Source organism: Harmonia axyridis, chromosome 1 (assembly GCF_914767665.1).
Source record: "Harmonia axyridis chromosome 1, icHarAxyr1.1, whole genome shotgun sequence".
Classification (NCBI taxonomy): domain Eukaryota; kingdom Metazoa; phylum Arthropoda; class Insecta; order Coleoptera; family Coccinellidae; genus Harmonia; species Harmonia axyridis.
In genome coordinates, this window is record NC_059501.1 from 34,290,086 (window position 1) to 34,316,679 (window position 26,594).

Genomic DNA, 26,594 nt, shown 5'->3' on the forward strand with positions numbered 1-26,594 from the left:
TGTATAAGCGACCGGTGGAGGTGGATAGCCGCGGAATGTACACCTCAACAAAAATGCTATATGATCGACAATATTGCCCTCGAAAACAGTGAAGTCACTCGCATCAACAGTGGTCAAAATATAGTCTAGATTCAGATCTATTACCCCTACCATCGACAGAAATTCTAGTTGGCTGCAGGCAAGTTATCTTCAAGTTAAAACTACTAATTGAGTCATATAGCATCTTCCTATGGTTACAAGATTCGTCAAGATAATTTATATTAAAATCACCACAAACAAATATTACAGGACTAAGACTACTACAAACCTGCAGAACATGCCCCAAAATATCTAAAAATACCCCAACATCACCAGAAGGAGGTCTGTAGACACTAATTACACACACCACAGAGGCACCGATATATTCAATCTCAAAGCACACAGTTCGCAGTGCATCTCCACAGAAAATCTCCCCAGATCCAGATCCACAGCCTGGATACCCCTCCGAACAAGCAGCATCGAACCATCATGAATCCTTCTCGGACGGCATACGAGGCAGTAAGCTCAAAACCAGGAGCAGCCACGGATTCCAGTGCAGTCTCATCGCACCAATGTTCCACCAGACTTATGATATGAGGCTCCAAATCTTTTTTTGGAACGCTTCTTTCCTCCAGAACTATTTTTTGTGGACCACTGGTAGTAAAGAAAACTTTAATAAGAAACTCTGATCCAGTACTATACTTTTTGGTTCGTGGTAGTTTTGTCGTATCTGCTATCGATTTCGAGAAAAAAAAATTAAAATAGCTCTATAGTAATCCTCAGGAAAATCCAAATTATTATAAACATCCAGTTAGTAAGCTGTGATGAATGAATTCATTATAGCTACTTATTTACTCACTCTGTAGCGAAGTTTAATAAAGATTCGATAAATGATATAAGCATCACTAGAAAGTACGACCATATAAGAGTATTTTGAAAACAAATCGTTTGCTTATGTTTATGAAACTTTTTATTCTTAAAATTATCCAAGGAACCTCTCATTTTCCTCCGTAACTCTATTTTAGGAAAGCCGGTATAAGGTAAGAACAATATTGGTAATAAAAAAAATTTTGAGTATCCGAGATAGCTTTGGATAGAAACGGTTTTTTGGATTTTGCACATTCCAAAACGCAAGCTATGAATATATGGATGGATTGAATTGTTTTCTCGAAAGATTTCAGTCAGAGGTTTAATATTTGAAATAATAAACAAAAGGGAACGAAAAGAGTAGATTGGAAACTTTAGTATTCAAATTTATCTAAAAAATATCAGAAACAATAAAACTTCAAGTTACTCCCATTTAATTTTTCGTAGGATAAATTGAGTTTCACTTATGACAAGGGTGAAGTTTTGCAGAGTAAAAATCAATACATGTTGGCTTAAATAATCAAATTGTTCTTGTTCGTTCTACACAAAAAGGAAAGGAATACTTTCGGTTGAAATATAATCATTCTACAAATTTCAATGAATAATAAATTAATATCATTAAGGTTTTATATGTTTCAAAATCCATCCCATATACTTAGATACCCTCGTATAGACCGATGGCCAATCCTTAAATCCACAAGGAACAGGGCCGTAGGATAATATTCCTGCAAGGTACCAGTTAAGGAGTCCATTTTCGTCCACACTAAATGACATCAAGGGACCGCCGCTGTCGCCTCTGCAAGAACTTTTATTTTCTTCTCCTCCAGCACAAATTTGTTCAGCAGATATCACTTTTCTCGCTTTACTTAAAAGTGCTTCACATTGGGAAAGCTTCATTACCGGAACCTGAAATGCAGTGAGCCCAAAAAAAGATTTGTTGTGAATGAAAAATATTAATTTATTATTTTCTCACCAATACTTTTAGTTTGACACTACTAGATGATCGATTTTCTGTCTGTCCCCATCCTGCAACTGTCAAAGTCATTCCATTGTAAGTTTTTTTCCTTTCCTCTAAAAGTGTTGGTAAACATATTGGTCTTACATAATCTATAAATAATTCATAAAATCAGAACATATCTTTTCAATATACATATATGCAGGTATATGATGAATTGAATAAAATCAGCATGTGGAACAACTTGAGCATTTTCCCCAACATCGACAATTTTTGCTTCTACTTAACAGACCGTCGGTTATCGATTTTTCATTGCGAATATCTTGAAAAAGCCATTGTTGAACGATTGTTGAATTCTATACCATAGCACAATTTTTCCAAAATATCCCCTCGTGAATTTGTAAGGGTTCTTGGAGAAATTGAATAGCAAATCGGGAGAACTGGATTTTTCTGAGAAATGCAACTTTAACGGAATATGAAATAGTCGTAATGAAGATCTTTCAGATAATAGATAGGAGTTGATAACAAAAATCAAGTGTTGTTATTCCGTTCGGAGGAAGACGATTAGAATTTAGGTGATCAATTTTGGTAAAAATTCATTTATTGAATATACATGGTGAGTTTTGACTTTTTCATATATTTCAACCGAAGATTCCTGAAGTGGAAAAAACACTTTTTTTCCTTTACTATTTTTTCTGATTGATTCATTTTTCTCGCTCAATAGGTACAATGGGCATTCTGAACTTAGCAGGACTTTGATGAAAGTTTATATTCGGAAAATATCCTCCACCTGAATAAAAAATTATATTTCGAGAATCATTTCCTTAGATTCTTTCCATTCGCGTGATATAATTACATTTTGTATCGATTTTCAACAGCCTGTAACTTTTCAACCGAGCCGAATCGGAAAGAACGGTAAAGAAAAAAGTGTTCCATTTGACCTCAGGAATCTTCGGTTGAAATATATGTACAACTCACAGTCTCACCCTATATTGTATAAGAAAATAAATACTTATTTGTACATTTTTTTTGAAAATTTGTTCAAGCTATTGTGAACATAATTGGCACATTCTAATATGCGGAATGTCCTAGAACTACAAATAGTATCTTTTCAACCGAGCTGAATCGGAAAAAATGGTGAAAAAAAAAGTGTTCCCTTTGACCTCAGGAATCTTCGGTTGAAATATATGTACAACTCACAGTCTCACCCTGTATTGTATAAGGAAATAAATATTTATTTGTACATTTTTTTTGAGAAAATTTTTCCAAGCTATTTTGAATATTATTGGCACATTCAAATATGCGGAATGTCCTAGAACTTGACGTCAAGCCGGAATCGGGTAACAGGCTTGGTCATAATACTCATCAGAAAAATATAAAACTTTAAGCATAATTGTTTTTCCGCCCAATCTAAGAAATGATGTGGTGAGTGTTATACCAGTGTATAATCCTTATTGAATGCTCTCACTTTTAAAGTCACTCGCCAAGCCGCTGTAGTACAATTCTTTTCCAGTTTTAATTTCGAATACATGGTTATCACAGGGTGTGTATTTTCTAGCGAATAAAAAAACTGCGATTTAGGTAATTCGAAAAATACACGACGATTTTCTTGAAATATTTTTGCTTTGACATTTGTGATTTAATATGTTACCCAGTTCCGGCTTGGGCACTCTGTATATAAGGTTTGATTAATATATTTGGGAAAATAGAAATAACAACAATCGTCCAGTCGAACAGGCACAATAAAAACTAACCCGCGATTCAAAATAAATAAACGAATGTTCTCTCTGAATGGCGAAGTGGAGATAGTCACAGTGCTGCGCTAAGGCAAGGCATGAGTCGAAAAGTCGGAATAGTCGCTATCCAACCTTGGGTAAAATTTCCATCAAAAATATCTATATCCAAGCTGCAAAAATTCTGTATCAATATTTTCCCTCGGTTTTTTTTTTATAATTTTTCATAACGCCTTTGTTTTGTTTTCACCTGTGCTTATAAGTTTTTCATTTTATATTTTTTTTATTTTCTGAATTTTTTGTAAATTTTATAAGCTCTTTTGCAACATTTTAGTCTTCATATTTCTTCGAGTGCATATATTATAATCAATTATCTTGTTTTGTTGGTTGTACCTGGGAACATTTTTCTTCTTTTATGAAACTCTTTTTCGAAGCTGTCCTTCAAAAAATCGAAGAAAACTAAAAACTTTCTTCAGAGGAGAGATTTCATCATTCCAGTTAAAGTTAGTGAGTTTCTGTTGATATTGTTAACTTCCTGTGTACAAAGTGAGGCCTGTAAGTATAATTCAAAACACGAAAGAAGGAAATGGTTTTAGGTGAAAATATTAAAGTTTCATCGAGAAATTATTCAATAACTACCAATTTAACCATTGTATCAACTAAAATCTTACTATCTTCGATTTTTAAAAGATCATTATCCCTTCAACTCCCATATTGAATTTGATTGAAAATGAGTCGATATTTCCCCTTTTTTTTTCAAATATAAACCTCCATTTCAGGAGAAATCGTTAACACTTACCCGTGTAGCTAACCTTTGTTACCAAACGTAACAAAGCGATATCGTGCTTGAGATCCTCATCTTTTGGATCATATTTCTCATTAATAATTTCCTCTTCAATATTTACATCGATTGGTGGAATGGTTAAACATACATTAAATCTGCAGTCTTCATCTGAATCTTTGTTGAATTCACCCAACCGAACAGATTTTCTGAAAGTGAGAATATATAATGATTGAGATGGTTTCTTCTTCATCCAACAGAAATTTTAATTCGTTTACAAAACGATTTATTCAATTCCAATTCTTAGGTTCATGTTCATATGGTACTTTTTTTCTTTTGAGCATGCTATAATGTTAATTAAATAGTCTCGAAATTTATTCATTATTATTCAATTGATCAGTAAGAGCTAAAGCTATGCCTTTGTAGCTCAAAATACAAATACAAAAAATACAGACAGTACAGTCTTAAATAAAAAATCATCAGAACAAACACAAAATAAGCAAAAGAGAGCACGAAAAAGAACAGTAAGTCCAAATATCAACACGCACATGTCAGTCGGTGGTTCAAGGAGACCGATACGCATCATATCCGTTCTTGAAGCCATTAACACTAGTCGCACTCACAACACCAGGTGGCAGCCCGTTCCAGGGCTTAAAGATTCTGTTCGAAAAGAAGGTTTGTCTTTGGGTGGTTCTGAATTTCTTTTTCTTCAACTTGAACATGTGTCCCCGCAAGTTGTTAGTGTTTCGTGCAAACATAGGTGTTAGATCAACTCCCAATAGATTATTGATAACCCTGTAACCGAATATAAGATCATCGTCGCTCCTCAAAAGAAGTTAGACCAAAGACGTGCAATCTCTTCTCGTAGCTGGGCCGATTGTAACCATGAGAAATACGCGTAGCCCACCGCTACACCGCCTTTAACTGGTCTACGTCTGCCCGAAGGTTTGGGCACCAGGCCGGACCGGCAAACTCAAGAATCGGTCTTATGTAAGTTTTATATACAGGGTGTCCCGTAAAGACCACGTCAAACCGAGGGAGAATGTAGATCAATGGATAACCCACCTGCTATGACAAAATTCCCATTATGAAAGTCTTACCGTTTTCGAGATATATATTTTTTTGTTGAAAATAATGAATTTTTGCCCTTTTCAATAGTTTTGTCTTTACGGTTGGTACAATTTTACATCTTTTTGGTTAAATTTTTCAGTAAAATATTGCTGAAGAATGATTTTAACGTTCACATTCAAAACATCCTCCGAAACTTTTAAAGGGGGGCTATGAGAAATATTTTTATTGGAAATTTTGGTAGTGGATTATTTTGTTGATGAAGTTTCGCCCATCGTATTGGAAAAAAAATGTACCGAGCTATTGCTGCATATTCCACCAATAAATTGTCTATTTTATAGTGATTTCAAAGAGGTATCACACAAGTCATTTGTTATTCAAAGAAAAAGATATGGCTGCTTTTATCCAAATGGGTACGTTTCTGACAAAATCAAGTTTGTCAATTCTGTTAAGAAATCTTCGATGTTGCATTACTTAGTGAACAAAGGCAATTGTTTACGTGCGAAAATATTACTCGCATAATTATTCACCTCAACGAAATTAAATTTTTCCGGCAAATGTTGCGAAAACATCATGCAGATCCAGATTTTTTTAATAAGATCATTTGGAGCGACGAGTCTTTCTGTACCAAGGATGGGTACATGAATCTCCACAATTTGCATAGCTGGAATATCATAAATCCACACGAGGTAAGAAAAGATAAATGACAATATCGATTCAAGATCAATTTATGGACTGGAATATTTAATGGTGCAATTTTGGGCTCGATCGAACTGAACGCAAACAATTATTTGGAATTTTTAACCAACCAGCTGCCCATTTTATTGGAAGATGTGCCACTGGCGCTGCGACGTAGTCTGTGGTTTCAACATGATGGATGCCCAGAACATTACGGACTCGAAGTTACCGCACATTTGAATAGAACTTATCCCCACCGGTGGATTGGAAGAGAAGAGAAGGTGAAATTTTGTGGCCTCCTCATTCACCTGACCTAAATCCTATGGACTTTTATTATTGGGGCTGCCTAAAAGACAAAGTATACGCAAGACCCTTTGTCTTTTAGGCAGTCCCAATATTAAAAGTCCAGAGGATTTAGGTCTTCATGTACCCATCCTTGGTACAGGAAGACTCGACGCTCCATATGATCTTATTAAAAAAATCTGGATCTGCATGATGTTTTCCAAAATTTGCCGGCAAAATTGAATTTCGTTGAGGTGAATAATTATGCGAGTAATATTTTCGCACGTAAACAATTGATTTTGTTCACATTGCAACATTGAAGATTTCTTAACAGAATTTATAAACTTGATTTTGTCAGAAACGTACCCATTTGTATAAAAGCAGTCATATCTTTTTTCTTCGAATAACAAATGACTTGTGTGATACCTCTTTGAAATCACTATAAAATAGACAATTTATTCGTGTAATACGCAGCAGTAACTCGATACATTTTTTTCCACTACGATGGGCTAAACTTCATGGACAAAATAATCCACTACCAAAATTTCCAATAAAAATATTTCTCATAGCCCCCCTTCAAAATGTTCGGAGAATGTTTTTAACGTAAACCTTAAAATCATTGTTCAGCAATATTTTACTGAAAAAATTAACCAAAAAGATGTAAAATTGTACCAACCGTAAGGACAAAACTATTGAAAGGGGCAAAAATTCATTATTTTCAAAAAAAAAAATATATCTCGAAAACGGTAAGACTTTTATAATGGGAATTTTGTCATAGCAGGTGGGTTATCCTTTGATCTACATTCTCCCTCGGTTTGACGTGGTCTTTACGGGACACCCTGTATATTACAGCAGACATCAGGGGAACAGCCACGGCAACATTTCGACATCATGGAAACGAGGCTTCTAGCTTTCGACGTGATCTTTGCTACATGTTGGGACTAGCTCAAATCGGACGTTACAGTCAATCCCAAATACTCATGTGCCTCCGTCGTGGCGAGTGGGTGCCCATCAAGGAAATAATGGCGTATCGGGTTTTTTCTTCCAATATGTAGGACAACGCACTTCTCATGATTGAGTTCGAGCAGCCAATCCTTTGACCAGCGCGATAAGACATCCAAGTCCGACTGCAGCTGGGAATAATCTGACAAGGGGTGGTTGTTAGTGTCATCTACAAACTGTGAGCAAGGTGATTTCAGAAGACGTGGCAAGTCAGCGATGTACACCAGGAAAAAAAGGGGACCCAAAACCGACCCCTGCGGCACGCCGCTTGAAACAGATCTAGCCCCAGAGAAACAATCGGACTCCCTGACGGAAAACGTTCTGTTCTGCAGGAAAGCGGAGATCCATAGTAGTAAATCTCCCCTGATTCCAAAGTGTACGAGCTTCGCGAGAAGGCGCCTGTGGGGAACACGGTCGAAGGCCCTTGATAAGTCTAGATAGACAATATCCGTCCATATGTTCATTGTGCCAATATGATTGTTCGAAATATTGAGTGTTGCTTCTAAGCGAATAGTTTTCTTTGAATTGATTTAAGTGAAAGGTGTTTTAATAGATGTACCATCAAGAATATTATTTTCCCAGTCCAGACATGTTTCGAACACGGATTCAGACGATCTAAATTGCCCTGCATTTGAATTGAAATCATGTACAATTGTTTATGAAACACCCTATATAATTGCTATAGACTCCCAGAGGAATTAAGAACATTCCACGATCAGGTTCAAATGGAATAGGTTCCCTTATTTAAACTTGATGTAGATAATATTCCTCAACTAAAATGCATAAAACTCACAGCTTCCATAACTGTTGCAATGTATTCTCTTTCAAACAATGTGCAGCAGTTAATACATATCTGTCATTGATAAGGACACCTCCACATCTAAAACTTTTCCATCCATTTGCTGAAATTAGAATTGACTTGAATAAATTTTACTATTTTTATTTTTCAAAATATCTGAAAGTACAAATATGCAATTAATAATAATTAATTGCATATTGAAGCTCTCTCAATAGAGAGAGAGCTTCAGAAATTATAGTCTTTCTTCAAAAATATTGTAGCAGAAGTAGTGAAATTTTATTAGCTACAAAGTCATTTCAAGCAAATTAAATATTTTTAGCTGACGGTGAAATTGACGGTGGCTTTAACTTACACAGTTCGTATAGAAGCAGAGCCAACCAAGGAAATTCATCCAAATCAACTACATGTCCCCCAAACCCGAGGATTTTTTGCCCGAGATCCACTCCACATTCCCTTGTGCTTGGTAATAAATTGGGGTTCGATGAATGTAGAACGTCGTCGGTCTCTAAGAAGAACAACGAAAAAACATCAAAAAAGTTGCCCAATATTACAATTACTATTTATTCAGTTCAAAGAAAATCTACAAAGGATAAAACAGTCATTTCAAAAGTAGCCCACAAATTCAATATTGAGTAGCAATTATTCCAAAATAGTATTTGGCATGTAAATACTGTTTACCTGTCTTCGCTATTTCCGTTCGACAACAAACTTTTGGTATCTTGCCTTGAGAACCACAAATAGATAGAATGAGGAAGTTCGTATTTATTAATGAAATTGGTCTTTTCTTCCTTAATGCTGAGAGGGAAGCACAATCGTCCATTAGAACACATTTTCCTTTATGTTCATCTGGAGTGACACAGGTTTCGTTATTTTCTGTGAAGAAGTACAAGTTTGGAATGTTCAACTTTGTAACTTTCAAAGTTTGTTTTGAAATATGAATTTTATGTTCTTTGTCGGAGCTCGAATGCATTCCATGATTCCCGCTGTAGGTAACATGCTTTTGTCAAACCTCCTTGATTAAATACGTCTAATTGAAAATAAACATCCTCTTGGTGACTGCGAGAGAGAGTATTGAAAATTTTTATTTTTCCTCCGGGAATTTGAAATTTTCTCTCCTGATAATTCAAAATTTCAAATTGATTTATCTCAACTTAATATAATATCTTTAATAGGGGATTTTAATTAGTTAACACCCTACGTAAACCTCATCAAAAACCAGTGGTTTTCTTCTTGGTCATATTTGTTTTCTTATTGGTCAAAATTGTTTTCTTATTGGCTATAATTGTTTTACTTCTTCGCATTGTAAGAAATTTTTCGGAATTTATCCTGACTTCAGAAAGGTTGCTTCAATAAACTAGATAAATACCTATATGAATTTGTTGTTTATATAGCTTGTTTCTACGTATGTGTGAACCAAAATGGGAAAGAATGAAAGAAAAGATTGCCTATGAATATAAGGTCATTTTCAAGAATTTAGATAAACTAATAAAACATAGATATGTATAGGTAATAGGTGAAGCTATTGTAGTAATTCAAGAATCGGAAATTATAGGTTCTGATATACAGGGTGTTTCCTAAACATGCGGCAAAAATTCAGAGGGTTGTTCCTTGGACTATTTTAAGCATGTTTTGTCCTTGGATGATTTTTGAAAAACCTCTTTGTTTCGAAGATACAGGGCGAACAACATTTTTCATATTTTTAAAATTAATAATAGTTTAAATAAAAATGCGTACCGCACTGTGTTTACTAAGTAGGTACAATTTATTTTTAAATTTGTTTAAAAACATTCCAATTACTAAAAACGGCTTAAACCCCTTAGATTATTTCCTATGGGGCCATCTAAAATCATTAGTTTATACCACTCCAGTAGAAAATGTGGAAGACTTGCGAAATCGGATCATTGCTGGGTGTAACTTAATAAGAAATGATCCTGGTGTTTTTGAAAGGGTTCGGCAGTCAATGAGGAGAAGATTGGATGCTTGTATGCTGGCTAGAGGTGGTCATTTTCAACAGTTTTTGTAGGTTGAGTTGAATTTTCATGTAATTTTTCATAATAAAATGTTATTATCTGAAATTTTGTTTCCCCTATATCTTCGAAACAAATAGGTTTTTCAAAAATCATCAAAGGACAAAATATTCTTAGAATAGTCCAAGGAACAACCCCCTGAATTTTTGCCGCATGTTTAGGAAACACCCTGTATAGAAAGTTGAAGAAGCGAAAATCTGTCTCTGTCTAATTGTTGACGATTATTTGTTTGGTAATTAAATTTTGACCCTCCAGAGTGCACGAATGTTCATTGATTTTGTGTATTCCATTCCTTCGGTAATTTCAGAATATTGGTGATCAGGCGACTAAATACCTGGAACCCTCACAATTCATTTAAAAAAGAGAAAGAAAAGAACCTTCACCCTACGAGCTAGCTGGCCACCCTTTGAGTGAGAGTTAGAAACCAGCTGAATTATATATTCAGCTGGTTTCTAACTATTTGGAAAAGTTTTAAATTGCTGCTCAAACGGGGTCTTCATTATCTTCATCTAATACCCCATGAACACGCTAGCGGAAGAAGAAAGAGTTGTATGTATATTATATGAGGGCCTAAACGGGGCATCCTAGTGCAAAAATTACAAAAACTCCACTCAATATCGTCCTAAACCCTCGAGAAAAATCTTATACCTTCGATTTTCCTCGTGGTATTCTACGAATTAATTTCTATACTCGGAATAGACCAATCAGAAGAGGTTAAATAAATCGATCACAGGACTAAAAACCGTGTGTAATTATATTCGATAAATGCCATTATATTCAATAAACTAGAATTCTAATTTCTTGTGAAAGTTTGCACTGTCAAATCATTCTTTGATTTGAAGCAGAGAGATATAATGCAAAGCCTTCGGCGTATTACATATAGAATTGTCTGATTTGGAATTTATCATTTGTCAAAAGTTGAAAATAAACATTGAATACAGTTTCTGTTATGAGTTCTATAACTTATAGCGTACTCAGACCATTTGTATGATATGAAATTGTCAAGAAGTAATGTGTGAAATGTCAATGTAAGAATACGCGCGAAATCCAGACTCATATGTTAACAAATTTTGAAATAGCATATTCAATATCTTCATTCATTAAAAGTTTTAATTATAAAAGCTACATTGTGTTAATAATTAATGAGCATCCCAACATAATACAGATTCTTTTTCTTTCAGGTTTGTTTTAAATGTTCGAGCAGGGTCGCCGCCAGGACCGGCATAGGTATCGGACATTTTGCCTGGGCACCAAATAGTAGGGGCGCAGTCAGTTATTGAAGCAACACATATTTTTTAACACAAAAATATTTTCTTACTGAAAATACTACCATTTGTTGTAAATTGAAAAATTGCCAATCGAATAGGCGCTCTCAAATAGTCAAAAAAATACTAGTAGGTACTAAAATGCGCCTCTAAAAACTATGTCGTCTTTTTAGTATAGAGCTCAATATTTTTAAATAATTCAATCGACAAATCAGTCTAAGATAAATTGGAAAAGGTTACTTTAAGTGGGTAAAATTTAATTGGAAAGAAGAATAAGATGAATAGGATCCTCCAAAGAAAATACAAGAACCCGCAGTTCCAAAGTTTGAAAAAAACAGAATTATGGGGTTCAAAAGTATTATATAACTTATTGAATCAAAATCTGAGAAATACGTTGTAATATAATATAATAATGGTTTTTCTACAGAGCCCTCAGCTGCCAAAAACACTTTTTTCTGGTAGATAACTAAACAAATTTATTAAATGCTCCCACAAAATATAACTTTGTAAAACTAACTAAATTTTAGTTCTTGAGAAAAATGGAGATATGTACTTAAATTTGAGTTCGAATTTATTGTGACTGTAAATGAAAAATTAATTGTTATAGTTTATAGATTTCCCTCGTTTTTGATACAATGAAGCAATAAATATTGAATATTCCATATATTGAACGACTATAGATAACATTTTCATAATCTGGGACAGAGAAATAGTGAGTAAATATTCTTCTCGTTAAGATCCATGGTTTATTAAAAAAAATACTGCTTCAGGTCATGTTAAAGGAAGAATAATTCGATATACATTTATAATTAACGATAACGAGTGATTTCATTATAAACTGACTACAAGAAATAACGTCGACATTTTGCAATTTTTTTAAGGTTGAAATTTAGAAGAAAATAATATGCTGATTTTTCAAAAACGACCTGATAAACAACCAAGTGAATATCGAATGAAATGTAAGCCATTATTCCACCCAATCTTAATTTGGAATTGACTTATAAAAACATCAATATTTTCATCGGCTAGACAAAATGAAAAGAAAAATTTTCTATTAAAGTTGGGATTTGGCCAAAAATAGACTGTTTTTCGTATATTGTAACTATTGAATAAATTAAAAACAAAAGCCATCACAAGGATCACAACTAACTAACTGACTAATTAGTCAATTTAGAAACTTTTTCCACAAGTTTCCTTAGCGAATCATTGATTTAACTGACTGATACATTTTTCATGACTATGAATTTGAGAAAACATGTATTCTCGTGAATCGTATGAATTTCATTATGTTAATCTAGACTTGTACTTTGATTTTAATCATTCATATATAGAGAATTAACAATTTTTTCCATGAAAATCTCATCAACTCATAAACCGTTGGGTTTGTACCTACCCATATTATGGCATTTTGCATATATTGTCATCTACTAAGCAATAATATCTAATGATGCAATAATACACTGGGTGTGCTTTTCGAAATAAGAAAGTAGTAGTATGTTTTCGGTATAACCGGAAGTTGTAGAGGTTTGAATATATTTTAAGGAGAAAGATTATTGTCTCAAACCTGAACATTTTCAAATTTTCTGAACAAAACTATGATTAGTTTTGCATAAACATCTAAAAGGCCTAATAGATGGATCAACCTGAAGGTACACTCATTGTACCTGTAGGACATGAAATATTTGTTCCTACAAAATATGTCTGAAAGGCTAAAAAAGGGATTCGATTACTGGATTCGATAAGACAGATAATTATAGACGTCTACTGAGTAAATAAATGATGGCCAAATAAAAAGAAACATCTGATCAAATCAAACGCCACGGTACATGAACGCGTTGCGACTTCAAATTTCATTATGATACTAATTCTCCACAAACCACATATACACAATGATACAAGGTCATATATCTGTAGAATTGAAAAAGGATCAGTAAAAATATTTATAGGAAATATTATATCTAATTATCTTGAAGGAGAATGATAATAATTGGGCGTAACGATTTGTATGCAATTAAGTGGTTAATTAAAAGCTAAAATTATCCTGTTCGAGGGTTTTGCTTGAAAACACTCAATAACAGGCTAATTAATTTTGTTCCTCACTTCATTCACACACTGTATATGAGCTGCTGCCAGGATTGACAGATTTGTGAATGTTTGGCTGAAAAAAATTCATTCAGGTAGTGAAGATGAATTATTATGTACATTTCCAGAAATAAGACAAGCAGCTATAATGTAACCATACAGAATTTTTTGTCGAAAATTCCGAAAAAAGTATAAAGGTGTTTACAAACATTTTCAAGCTGTTTACAGAGAATGAGCTTTTGCCATATTTCAGCTCCATATTAAGCACATTTAGCACTAAATATAAAGCATCGTCTGTGTGCACTTTCTACTCCATGCTGAGAAGAACACTCAACATAAATAATGGAATTGATATAGATAATTATTTTAAATTACTTGTGTTTCTTAAAAAGGCATAAACTTTCGCTGGTTGTTCAAACTTTACAGTTAATTTTTTTAATAATAAAAATCAATAATGAAAACTAAAATTTGTACAGCATTGTTATATGTCCTAACTGTTAAGGTTTGCCAAGTGAGTTCTTTCCCTATACTTGTATCTTAGTATTTATTGTTATAGTCGTAGATAATGTATAGTATTCAACTTGAGGTAATGATCATAACTCACTCGATAAATTACAGCCTCATCATTTTTAGTTTTTTTAACAGGTAAAGTGAAGGAATAGCTTTAGCTGAACTTTCGTCTGATAAAGACGGTTATTATTAAAGACGATTATTATCTGCGTGAGTTATGATCTATATTTCCACTCCTTGAATAATATTCTATATTTTTTTTTATTTTCTGCTAGAAGTATCCATGGTTTCGATGTAGCGATCAACACAAAAATTTCGAGAATCAATCTGTTGCTAATAGTTTTTACCTATGTGTATTTTTCGAATTTTGAGCAAGGAATGGTCACAAACGATAAATAATGAGTTGATTGAGTTTGTTAATGAGAAAAATCAAAGGGTTTTGGATTATGGCCTTTCGAAATTTTGCTTTCCTGATTATTTAAAACTGTATCAAATATCGAGATGAAATGTTGCATTCAGATGGGAAATAACCAAATCAAGCTTTTGAAAATCTAACGTTGGTTGCGTCTTCTGAACTAAAATTATTCAAGCAGAATGTCATAAAAACAATATTATCCATATTAATAACAACAGATTCTAAAATTTCGGATTTCTGCTTTTTTTGTTCTAGATATGGTGTTTACGGACGGAGGGACGGCCTTGTGACAAAATTGGCAAGATCTATCTTAGCATAATGATACAATCAATTCAAATAATAAGGTTGTGAATATTCCACTTACCGGCTAGAACCACATGATAACAAACAATCTGAAAAAGTAAACACAAATGAAACCAAAACATGTTCATCTTAAAATATAACTGTCACTAAAAAACTTTTTTTTCGACCAGTAGATTAATTTGAGTCAGTAATCACTATGCATGATTCCAATATTCCCAGAGCATCTTGACTTCTCGTCTGCCTTGAGATCATAATAATTGTATCGATAGAAAACTTCGTGCATTATTGTTCTGCAAACTTGAAAATAAATCAACAGTGTCGTTTGAAATGTACATAATCTTGAAACTAAGTGAAAAGTGGGGAAAGTTTCATGAAAGATAAGAAAAAGCTGTTATCATTCTACATTATATTAAATTATACTTATTTTGACTCGCCAATTGGCGAAGTTTCTTCTGGTATACTCAAAAACATGCTATCGAAAATAAGTGCTCATCGAATTCCTCCTTATTGCCTTTACCTGCATCTTCTCTCGCATGCTGATTTCAAAATTATTAACATTTAAAGCCTCAGAACGAGCACAAAATAATACGATCTACCTGCTATTTAGTATCTTCAATTATTTGTGTTGATGGCATATCCATTGAAAAAAAAACATAATTTAGTGTTTTTTTTATTCAAGTTCAAATGTAGATGGAATGTACGACAGTAGATTTTTAAAAAAGTTAAAACGTATGATACCTTGTGAGAGCATAATATATAATTCATTATATTATAAAATTATCCCAAAATCGAGTATGTTTTATGTTGAGTAGTTCAATGGTAAATTCTAATTCAGAAATAGAATTAAGAATTTATTTGATACCTACACGCAAAAAAATCTATTCTCAAATTGAGTGAATAATATTTGGTTGAAGTATATGATAGATTCATATATAAGCAAGATTATAATAAATTTGGGTCAAGTATACTTTATTCTCCAAATTTAAATATACCAAGTATTCCAAATGAGTATATGATATTCTTGAATTTAATAAAGTCGGTATTATTGGTCCAAAGAAAACTCTTATATTTGCTGTGAGTAAATGACTATACTTGAAATGAGTGGTTGATAAATTTCGTTTGAATATATAATATTTTCAAGACAAGATATTGAATTCCTCAATTTCAATCATTTCTTCGGTTGAAGGTAGTGAATCATATACTCGAATGAAAGAATTGATATACTCAAACCAAAATTAAGTTAGTGTTAGAATAAGTATGTAATATGGTAAATTCAAAATTAATTTTATGGTTGTTCCGAAGAAACAGTAAACTTACTTGAAATGAATATTAATTTCAAATCAATTCTTTGAAATTATTCGAAAGAATAAGTGCAATTATCTATCCAATCCATTAGATTTCTTAATCTGAAAAATAAATAAAATACAGCATATATAAAAAACGAATTTATTTCTCAAATCATCATAGAATAAATGAAAACCAACAAATAAACAATATCTACATTGGAAAAAAATTGTATTACATTTATACAAATACAGGATAAAACATTGTACTATTCAAAGGATTAAAGGAAAATAGTTATCTCCTGAAGAATAAATTATTTAGGTGAATTCGGATACATTCTTAAAAGTTCATCTACATCTATACAACAATTTGGAAACTTTTCGGCTATAATAGATTTTCCCCTGATATCAAAAACAAGTTGGGCTTGGCGGTTTGATTCCTCTGTGTTGCTCTATTTTTCTGTTCTTGAATGATTTGTCCAATATCACTTGAGATCTGCAAAGAAAGAAGAAATTTGTGATTAATAAATTTTATCGTGGACTTTTCCGAATGAAAAATACTACCTGGTCCTGAAGAATTATTCCAAAATTGTATCTCACTCATATCGATAGATATCTATTGATTTGCATTTTCATCAGCAAATGATAACGTAACTCCCAATTGTTCGTGAACAATTTCCATATTCTGCAAAAGAATCAAATTCAATTAACATTCATCAATTATGAACAGGAAGTTGTATTCAAAAAGTGCTTCAATATTCCGAAAATAATTAGAAATCTCTAGAAAATCTTTAAAACAGACCCTATTAAATATTAACGCATTTGTTCTGAAAAAGTAAGAATTTTGTTGAGAATATAAATTCAAAAATACCTAGTCCTCAAAGAAATAATACAAAGTTATCAAGCTGAATTACAATAGTAAAAAACACCAAGAGCATCATGAAAAGGAAAATGAAATCCGAATGAATGAAAAAAATTAAATGAGTTGAAATTATTTCTCAATAAAAACTTACCTTGAAATGTTCCAATCAGACACTCCATGTATCCCTAATTCCTAATTAAATTTTGCTTTTTGCAGTATGTTTTCAGTATCTAACACTTATAACACAATCAAAACTTCCGTAGACCGATCAGTCCTATCACCTAAATGAGACTGAAGGGGATCGAAAGAGATATTTTCTAATGCAAACTGCACAGAGGGCGCATTTTAGTATATCTTCGAATAATATTCTTGAATCTAGTGGATGAAAGCATTTATATACTTGTATTACGATAAATACTGCCAACAGGTGGATAAGAACGTTTTCATTGGCGCGGCATATCAAACGAGTCGAATCATGTTGACGAAGATGCAGGGAAAAGAACTCGCGTTTTAGTATATTTCGGTATAATATACTCAGATCTAGTACATGCAAATATAATTCAGATTATGAATGGTTTATTCTGAACTGGATCATTTGAATTTTTCAAAAATCAAAACAAATTTTGTCACTCATCTTATTCAAAACGAAATCCGTGATCAAAATATTTTAGTTTTTTTTTTATTTCAATATTTCACTCATCAAGCACTTGGGTCATTAGACACCTCTCAAAGGAATTATATTCCGTAAAATACATTTATATCCATTAAATAATTTTTGGCTTATTCTATATCACACATAGGTATAACGTAAACTGTTAACGATTATTCCCATGTTGTGTCGGTCACGAGAACCTTGCTATCTGGGGCAATCCCAGGTGTTTGATTGCTAGTATCCATTTTTGCATTTTGAAACAAAAGTTATTTCAAAAGACTGGTCAAAATGCAAATAAGATGAAAAATGTGTTTTTCTTATCATTTTTTAGGTTCATGATTGCTCACCAAAATCGATTCCACTTATATTTTCATGTATTATTAACTCATCTCAAAAAATCACATAACTTACCTCAATATGGTACCGCTATGACAATTTTTAGCGTCAGAAACTAGATGTATTGTGGAACGGTATATTAACAAATTATCTAGTATGGCCTTTATTGAGTTGGTTAGCTACCATGAACATAAAAAGAAAAATAAAATTCATATTTTCTGCTAATTCAATCACAGGGTGGAGTTCAGATGAATTATTCACTCCCCTTCTAACACTCAAACCCTAATATTTAAATATTGAAATGAAATATGTCTCACTATGACGAAATTTTGTCCACAAAATTTCATATTTTCATTTATTATGATTAGTCTCGAACATGAAAAATGAGCAAATAGGTCTCCAATTCATCTTTGTGACTTGGGCATATTCTAATTACAACTGAAATGTATCACTCGCAATAATTATAATGTGTAAACCAATTCTTCAAAAATATAATTTGGAATGAGTATATTTCAATTTTCATAATGAGTAAATGATATCTTCGAAGTCGCAATATCATATGTTCAAACAAAATGTAGCAGTATTCTTGAATCAATAAATTTATTCCTTCATTTTGAATACATCATTTACTTGTTTGGAGTATTATATATTTCTATGAAGTATATGTATTCGGTATTCTATTTATTCATTCCAAGTATACCAAATTTCTTACTTCACTTTTTCCGATTCAATATATACTTGGATCAAGTTTAATATTTCAAGAATATCCTGTTTCTTGATTTGAGAATAGATTTTTTTCCGTGTACTTATATTTAAATGAACTGTTACACTTTTCAACTTAATTTCGAAATTAAGTTTGAAATATAAAAAACCCATTCAATCCGGAATCACGTCTCGAATCCCAGTATCTATGATTTTTCCATAGATTTTTTGAAAATTAACCTTTGTCCTTCTCAGTATTATCAAGTATTTAATGACGATCGAATGAGCCGGTTATGCATAAAAACAAACTTGATAACATTCGAATTTTTTATATGCATCATCGAAGATTGAAGATGCAATATGCAAAATATCGAAATGTATTACAAAAGCTAATTAAGACTGCAAAAAAAGATCATATGAATAGCTTTGTAACAGAGAACACTTCAAAGGCGAGATCTCTCTGGTTGTATGTCGATGATCTCTGCGGAAAAACTAGGCCTAAAACAGAAATAGATTCAGTTGAAAGTTCTAATGGACAGTTACTAACATCAAAAAAAGAAATGGTGAAGGAATTCGGAATTTTTTTCAGTGAAATAGGAAAACGACTGGCGGAAAACATAGATGAAGTTCCAGAAAAAGAGGAGGGAGAACGTTATTGTGATAATACAACCTTTCTGTTCCCAACTTCTGAAGATGAAGTTAGAGGAATGATAAGGGAATTAAAAAATGGTGGAGCTCCGGGAAATGACGGTATCAGAACTGAACTTATAAAAAATATTCAAGATGAAATAATGGAACATATAATGTTACTTGCAAATCTGTGTTTTGAGACGGCTGAATTTCCGAACATTTTCAAGGTGGGTGTGATCAAACCATTATTCAAGTCGGGAGATAAAACCATTTTATCACATTATAGACCAATCGGCTTAACATCTAATTTGTCTAAAATAGTGGAAAAATTATTAAAGATGCGTATTGTTAATTTTTTGGAGAAGAATAAAATTTTGTCTGATAATCAATACGGCTTCAGGAAGGGCAAATCTACACAGGATGCAATAAAAAATGTAGTAGAGAAAATTTACCAATGGTTGGATGGAAACAAGGTGGGTCTGTGCGTATTTATCGACCTTGCAAAGGCCTTCGACACCGTATCCCACAAAAAACTATTGCGAAACTTTACCTCAATGGCTTTCGGGGCAAAGCACTCAAATTAATAAAAAGCTATTTGTGAAGATAGATGAACATGCGAGTAAAGGGAAAGCTGTTGAATATGGGGTTCCACAGGGGACAGTATTGGGACCAATTTTGTTCATTATATACATGAACAGCTTATTACTAATGAAGAGAAAAGGAGAGATTATCAGTTTTGCAGATGACACTGTCATAATGTACGAAGATAGTACCTGGAAAAAACTGAAACAAGAAGCAGAGGGAGATCTTTCAATTATAAAGCAATGGTTCGGAGAGAATAGATTAACAATAAATTTGCAGAAAACAAAATACTTACCATTTGTTGCTTACCAATCAGGTCTTCCACATATGGGCAATTTGGAAGTTGACAACGAAACATCAATTCCCGAAGCTGAATATATAAAATATCTAGGAGTTACAATTTTGATCGACAACTAAAATGGGACAAGCATATAGATATCTTGGTGATCAAACTGAGATGTTTACTTACCAAGTTTAGATATCTCAGGAAGTACTTGGATATAAAAAGCTTGATGATGGTATACTCAGCTTCATGTCAATCCCAAATAAGATATGGGATAATAAGTTGGGGTGGAGCGTATAGTTGTCATGTAAGGAGGGTTGAAGCACAGCCGTCTTCAACTCAAGCCATGCACAGTAAGAGCGGCAACAATGTCTGAGTGGCCTATAGACCCAAAATGCATCGGGAAGGTCGGGGTTTAAGAGGGAATGGTACCACTTGACTTTTCAGTTCAAAACTTAAAGGGGAATAACTATTCTTAGTTCTTACAGATCACCGATTTGTGTGGGGTTTTCTGATAATTTCTTCAAACAAGTTGCACTTGTTACCGGTTCTGTGTACCGAGTGTGTATTGTTTATAAAGTTCATCTGAGTGTTTGAAATATTGTGATATTGATCAGTTTTAAGTGTGATTCAGTATCAATTCTGTGAATTAGTGCTTGAATTTACATAGTGATCTGGTACAAAGTTTCTGACTCTTCCTGTCTCCCCAGAAAAACATTGAAAATGCCTCGTCGCTGTTGTGTTACAGGTTGTAAGTCCAATTACGACTCACAAAATACGTATGTCTCTATTTTTAAATTTCCTAAGGAACCTGATTCAAGAATGAAATGGATCTCCGCTATACCTCGTAAAAATTGGTCACCTTCCCAAAATTCAGCTGTTTGTTCAGTTCATTTCCAAGAGAATGAAATAATTAGATACGATGTATTCAAACGTAAAGATGGCACGATTGGAAAGAACCTCCTCAGATATCCAAAATTAAATAAAAATGCAGTTCCATCAATTTTTCCCAATTTGCCTGGATATCTTTCTAAACCTTCTGTTTCTGCAAGAAAAACTCCCGATGAAAGGCGTCAAAATTATATTGATTCACATAATGAAATTATTCACCAATTTGAGACTGCAGACATTATTCAAAATTTCGATCAATTGTTAAATGAATATTCTAATAAATTAGAACTTGTTAATTGGATAGTTCACAAAGCGGAAAATAAAATTTATTTCTATCAGTTGAAAGTTCAGGAAAATCAGGATTCGCTTCTGCTTGAAACTCAAATTTCAATTAATGAGAATATGGTTGTTCAAGTTTTTCTGGGTAAAAACAAGTTGAATTTCAATGATTTGAAGTGGATTCTTCCTTTCGATTTGAAATTGAGCAGATGGTCACAATTAGAGAACATTTTGGCAAGATACAAGGAAAACTTTAGAAGTGATACCGACATATTTTTTGAATCATTTAATTATCTCATGGAGAAAAGTTTAAAATATTTGGACCTAGCATTAACTGTATCGTGTGAAAAGAATTTACCGCATTCAAAAAATCTCGAAATTTTAATCGATCAGTTAAAACAAATCACTCTAAAGAAAAATAGATACTCTTCAACGACCATTATTATGGCTTTTCTGATTCATACAACTTCCCACTCCACGTATGAACTTCTGAGAGGTTTTTTCATTTTACCTAATAAAAGATATTTACACGGAATATCTTCTGGCCTTAATGTTTCCCCAAATAATGATATCCCAAATAATGATATCCATAACAATAATTATATATCAAATAAATTCTCAAATTTAACGCCTAGGGAAAAAGTTGTTGTTCTTTTGATAGACGAAATTTATATAACTCCAAGATTGGACTATCGCTCCAAAAATTTGATTGGCTACGCTGCCAACAGAGATAGTTTGGCAAAAACTGTTTTGGCATTTATGATATCTTCAGCTTTTGGGAATTTTCATGAAATTGTAAAATTAGTTCCAGTTGACAGTATAAGCGGAAGTGAAATTATTCCATTCGCAACTTGTGTAATTGACCAAGTTCAGAAATGTGGGTTTGAAATTTTATGCATAATAACAGATAATTGTAGAATAAACCAAACAATGTTTAAGAAATTGTCCAATTCAAATTTTATTCCCAATCCTTCAAAAACTGGCAAAACTATATTCTTGTCTTATGATTTTGTTCATGTTATGAAAAATATTCGAAACAACTGGTTCAATTTAAAAAATTTTGATAAAACATTTGTTCATCCTGACTTTGAAACAGGTCTTATCAAATATGCCAAATTAAGTGATGTCAGAAAAGTTTACGATGCTGAAAAAAATTCAATAATTAAGAAAGCATACAAATTGAATTTCAAAACTTTATTCCCAAATAGCTTCGAAAGGCAAAAAGTTTCACTAGTTGACAATTTATTTCACGATACCACAATAGCTACTTTGAAAGATTTTGGGTTTAACGACACTGCATACTTCCTGCAGTTGATAAGAAATTGGTGGGATATTGTTAATAATACCAGTGTCATAAAGGGGATCGTTAGGAGAAATGAATTTTCTAAACCGATTTCGAATGAAGATGATGATTATAGAGTTAAGTTTTTGGAGAAATTTGTTGTGTGGATAAATAAATGGCATGATTTAGATTCCAACGGTCATCTCACAAATGATACTTACAAGGCTTTCGTTCAGAGTACTGCTACACTTTTGGATGTAATTAGGTATAGTTTCACAAATTATGACATTGAATATTTTTTACCGGGTAAATTCACCACCGAAAAACTTGAAAAGCGTTTTGGCAATTACAGACTTTTAAATGGTTGTAATTATAATGTATCATTGGATGCAGTTTTGAATGCGGAAAAGAAAATTAGAGTAAAGCGAATATTCAAATGCATCTAAACACCTCCCTAAAAAAAGAAAATTACAAACTCTCCAGATAGTATGAACAGAGATATATCATTTTATTCATTTATCAACTAGATAAGAGTTTATGTTTCGTTATTTTTGTTTGCACAGAATATCTATATTATTTTATCTATTTATCAACTACAGAGTTTATGTTTTGTAATTTTTATTTCTGGTTGAATACCAATTGTTTTTGGGAAAATAGGGCTACTGGCGAACTACCCATTAAAAAGTAACGCTTCACGGTAGTACCTCCTGGGTGTTGTGGAAACTACCTCTTCTAATAATTTAAAACAAAGAATAAACTGAATTTTCTCCCCAACAACAATAGTACTTTTCGAATTATTCCGTGTATTATGCAACAATTATAGACTAAGGATGCGGATATAGGAGTCCGCGTCGAACTAACATTGGATCGACGACAGAGCATAGGACTCCCTGAATCAACGAAAGCGACGTTGCCTTTCTCTGTGCACGGCTTGAGTTGAAGACGGCTGTGGTTGAGGTGATCCAGAAATGGTTGCTACGAATTATCTACGGAAAGCCTCTTCTGTATCCATCAGACGAATTGTTTGCTGTTTCCAGGGTCATGAATCCCCACCAATTATTTGTACAGCAGATATTAAATGGCATAAGCGAAAAAAAATTCAACTCCAACTAACTGAGTGTGAATATGAAACACGGAACAAGACGAATCAATACCTTACTCTAAGAGCAGGAAAACGTATAGGCCAAAGATGCTTTGCCTATCTGGCCCCAAGAATTTATGCCGCTGTTCCAAAAGAATTGAAAAACATCAGAACACTCATTAAGAAGAAAACAAGATTGAAAAATTGGGTAATTGACAAGGGCAGAAGATATTTTAATTCAATAATAAATCCCCAATAACGCTCACCATTTTTCGCTGATTTTTGCTAGAAGGGGAATGAATAAATTACTTACCAAATGCAACCTTCCTCCATATAAATATGTTGATAAAACTTGAAATAGAGAATGAGCTTTTTGATGCAGTATTATTTGATGACCGAGAAGCTGATAGTGGACCTGACCGAATGAGTGCGGCCCTGAGTTTATGATATGTTATTGTATTTATAAAATGGGCACTTATCTGTGATCATTACTGTGCTATTGAGTTTTTGTTGATTTTTATATTTTCATTGAAATATGTTAAAAGAAATTGATCTTGATTTGTGAATTTATTTGAATACTGGCTACTGCATTATATTTTGATTATTTAGAAGTCAAGTACAGGCTCACGCCTCTGTGATTATATGTGTATACCCTGTAGCGCACAGAATAAACCATTTTATTATTATTATTATCGATTATATCAGGCACTAATCAATGAGAGGAAAGTATTTTTTTCGAAATCGGAAATAGGTAAAATGATCAAAAAATATATAAATCAACAAGCCTCTAAGCTATTTGGTCTAGTCAACAAAAAATCGAAGTTCACCTATTCAGAATATTTTTCAGGTAGGTAATCAGTACGTCAATATTGCTTCACCTTTAAGCTCTAAAATTCATTCATTTTATGCTAAGTAAAAAGGTGATATCCCGCACCCTGTGAAGAGCTGGGAGTTGTACCAGAGATGAAAATTCACGGAATCCATTATGATACATAAACCAGAAACATCTTAGAAAGATCCAAATAACTTCAGTCCTATTACTAGACTACTATCAAGCCAGAGCCCAGCAGAGAAAACAATACTTGAAAGAATAAAAAAACTATTGAAGAGCAAGAACTAATCCCTGAAGAAAACTCAGGAAGCGGATTCAGCGGATACAGAACAGGAACACAACCGGTCATAACAACGGGGGGAATCCTGAAAGAAAATCAGAAAGGAAATAATTCCGCAGCAATACTACTTGACTCATTCAAAGCCTCCGACAGATTATAGCACAACGATCTTATATATAAGGTTATCACGGCAGAAATAGCCAAACTTATCAAATTTTAGCTAGAACACCAAAAACTCCATGTTTAAGTGAACGAAAAAATTCTCTGAGGTACAAAAAATATAGAAGCTGTAATTCACAGAATTACAGCTTTGAATGTAAAAAGTTTCATATTATGTCTTTTACTGGGAGGAAAGCAACATTCAAATATATTATGATCACCATATTTCCGGTATTCTATCGTCTAACGCAGCTTGGGCTGTAATTTGTAGTATTTTATGAGAGGTGAATATTTTTGCCACACATGGTATGCAGGTTGTATGGTTTTCTTATCAGCAGCGGGAAATGCTTTTCATGCGTTAACTTTTATCTGTCAATATTTGATTCATTTATCAGAATTGAACTCAAGAATGGCAGTCTGATATAGAGACCTATTTATCAATGACATATACATATATTGACTGGAGGCGGTTCAGCGGAAATTTTTTCATTTCTTATTTTGGAAACAGGATTCTGAAAATCCTCCTATTGGATATGATCATGAGTTGCTGCTACGCAGATTTCAAAGTCAAAGTTTGGAAATGAGAAGAGGTATGCTGGCATAGAGTTTTATTTATAAACTTTTAAATGGTTAAATATATTGTACAGCATTATTTCAGAAAGTACTAATTCTTGTTCCACATTGGGAGAGTAGAAACAATTTCTTTTTTTTTATATGATGGCGAAAAGAACAAATTTAAGTTTGAAGTCATCAATTCACTATATGTGTAGCACATTTAATATGATATCTCATAGGTGGACAAGAAATTCAAGCAAAGAAGCCGGATTATCTTCAAAAATACCTTGAAATGAAACAGAATCGACGAATCAACCACCAAAGAATCAAGCAAAACTTAACTACTGAGTTCGATAGCAGAACCGTCTTCTGGTCCTCTTCCATTCGATCCCGTCCGATCCTTGGACCTGACCGTCTCCTCCTAGAAATTTTCTTACCGTCCTTGCAGTACATAAAAGCATTATATTACAAATATACTCAATAAGTCCAAGTTGCTCGATATTTCTCTTGAGATTTTTGGGTACTATTTCAGTTGTTGAGATGATAATTGAAATAGTTCCCGTTGATATCATTCCCCACTGGCGCTCCATCTGAAATTCGAGGTCCCTATATCTTGAAATTTTTTCGACCTCCTTTTGACGCATGTTGTTGTTATAAGGTATTGCTACGTGTATGAGTATTGCCTTCTTTTGATGTTTTTCGACTAGTAGTAAATTTGGTCTGTTATGAGGGACTGTTTTATCAGTCAAAACTGTACGATCCCAGTACAATTTATTGCGTTGGTTTTCTAGGATGGTCTCCGGTCGGTTCTTGTAGTATGGCACTTTTTCAGAATGAATTAGTTCTTATTTGGTTGACGATTCTAGGTGTAGTTTCTTTCCTACTGCATTGTGTCTCTTTTTATATTCATTTCCTGCATTCGTTGGACACTCATATCGGCAACGATCGCCAGTAATAGTTCAATCCTTTATTATATGCCCGCAGTAATTCCTCGAATAGATCACTTGATCTTGGATGGCTAAAAGAAAACCATCCGTGTCTGGATACATTGCACTAGATGTGAGCCAATAGTTCGACGCTTCAATGTCGACCTGATCCTGGTTCACCTCTTGAAAAGTCT

The 26,594-nt window shown here is 33.2% G+C and overlaps 2 protein-coding genes and 1 long non-coding RNA gene across 4 annotated transcripts in view; 1 reads left to right on the forward strand and 2 right to left on the reverse strand.

The window, feature by feature from the left end:
• LOC123671484 (CLIP domain-containing serine protease 2-like) overlaps positions 1–15,105 on the reverse strand; it is a 44,083-nt gene extending 28,978 nt beyond the window's left edge. The window contains exons 1-7 of one of the 2 annotated variants that reach the window (XM_045605360.1): positions 14,847–15,105; positions 8,862–9,056; positions 8,536–8,688; positions 8,178–8,286; positions 4,373–4,563; positions 1,859–1,992; positions 1,303–1,791 (exon numbers count right to left, since the gene is read on the reverse strand). In XM_045605360.1, coding sequence (XP_045461316.1) covers positions 1,504–1,791; positions 1,859–1,992; positions 4,373–4,563; positions 8,178–8,286; positions 8,536–8,688; positions 8,862–9,056; positions 14,847–14,913 — 1,137 coding nt within the window. In that variant the 5' untranslated portion in view covers positions 14,914–15,105 and the 3' untranslated portion in view covers positions 1,303–1,503. Of the gene's footprint in view, positions 1–1,302; positions 1,792–1,858; positions 1,993–4,372; positions 4,564–8,177; positions 8,287–8,535; positions 8,689–8,861; positions 9,057–14,846 lie in introns of those variants that run through there. The other variant, XM_045605359.1, reaches the window with a different exon arrangement.
• Positions 15,106–16,368: 1,263 nt separating this feature from the next.
• Positions 16,369–17,686, reverse strand: LOC123671491. The gene is made up of 3 exons (XR_006746118.1): positions 17,082–17,686; positions 16,633–16,753; positions 16,369–16,564 (listed from the first exon to the last, which is right to left on the reverse strand). It is a non-coding gene; the product is annotated as an uncharacterized LOC123671491 (long non-coding RNA).
• A 1,350-nt stretch (positions 17,687–19,036) lies between these two features.
• Positions 19,037–20,249, forward strand: LOC123685892. Its single transcript, XM_045625783.1, has 2 exons — positions 19,037–19,723; positions 19,905–20,249. The coding sequence occupies exons 1-2, from the start codon at positions 19,037–19,039 to the stop codon at positions 20,247–20,249; spliced, it is 1,032 nt and encodes a 343-aa protein (XP_045481739.1).
• Positions 20,250–26,594: the final 6,345 nt, after the last annotated feature.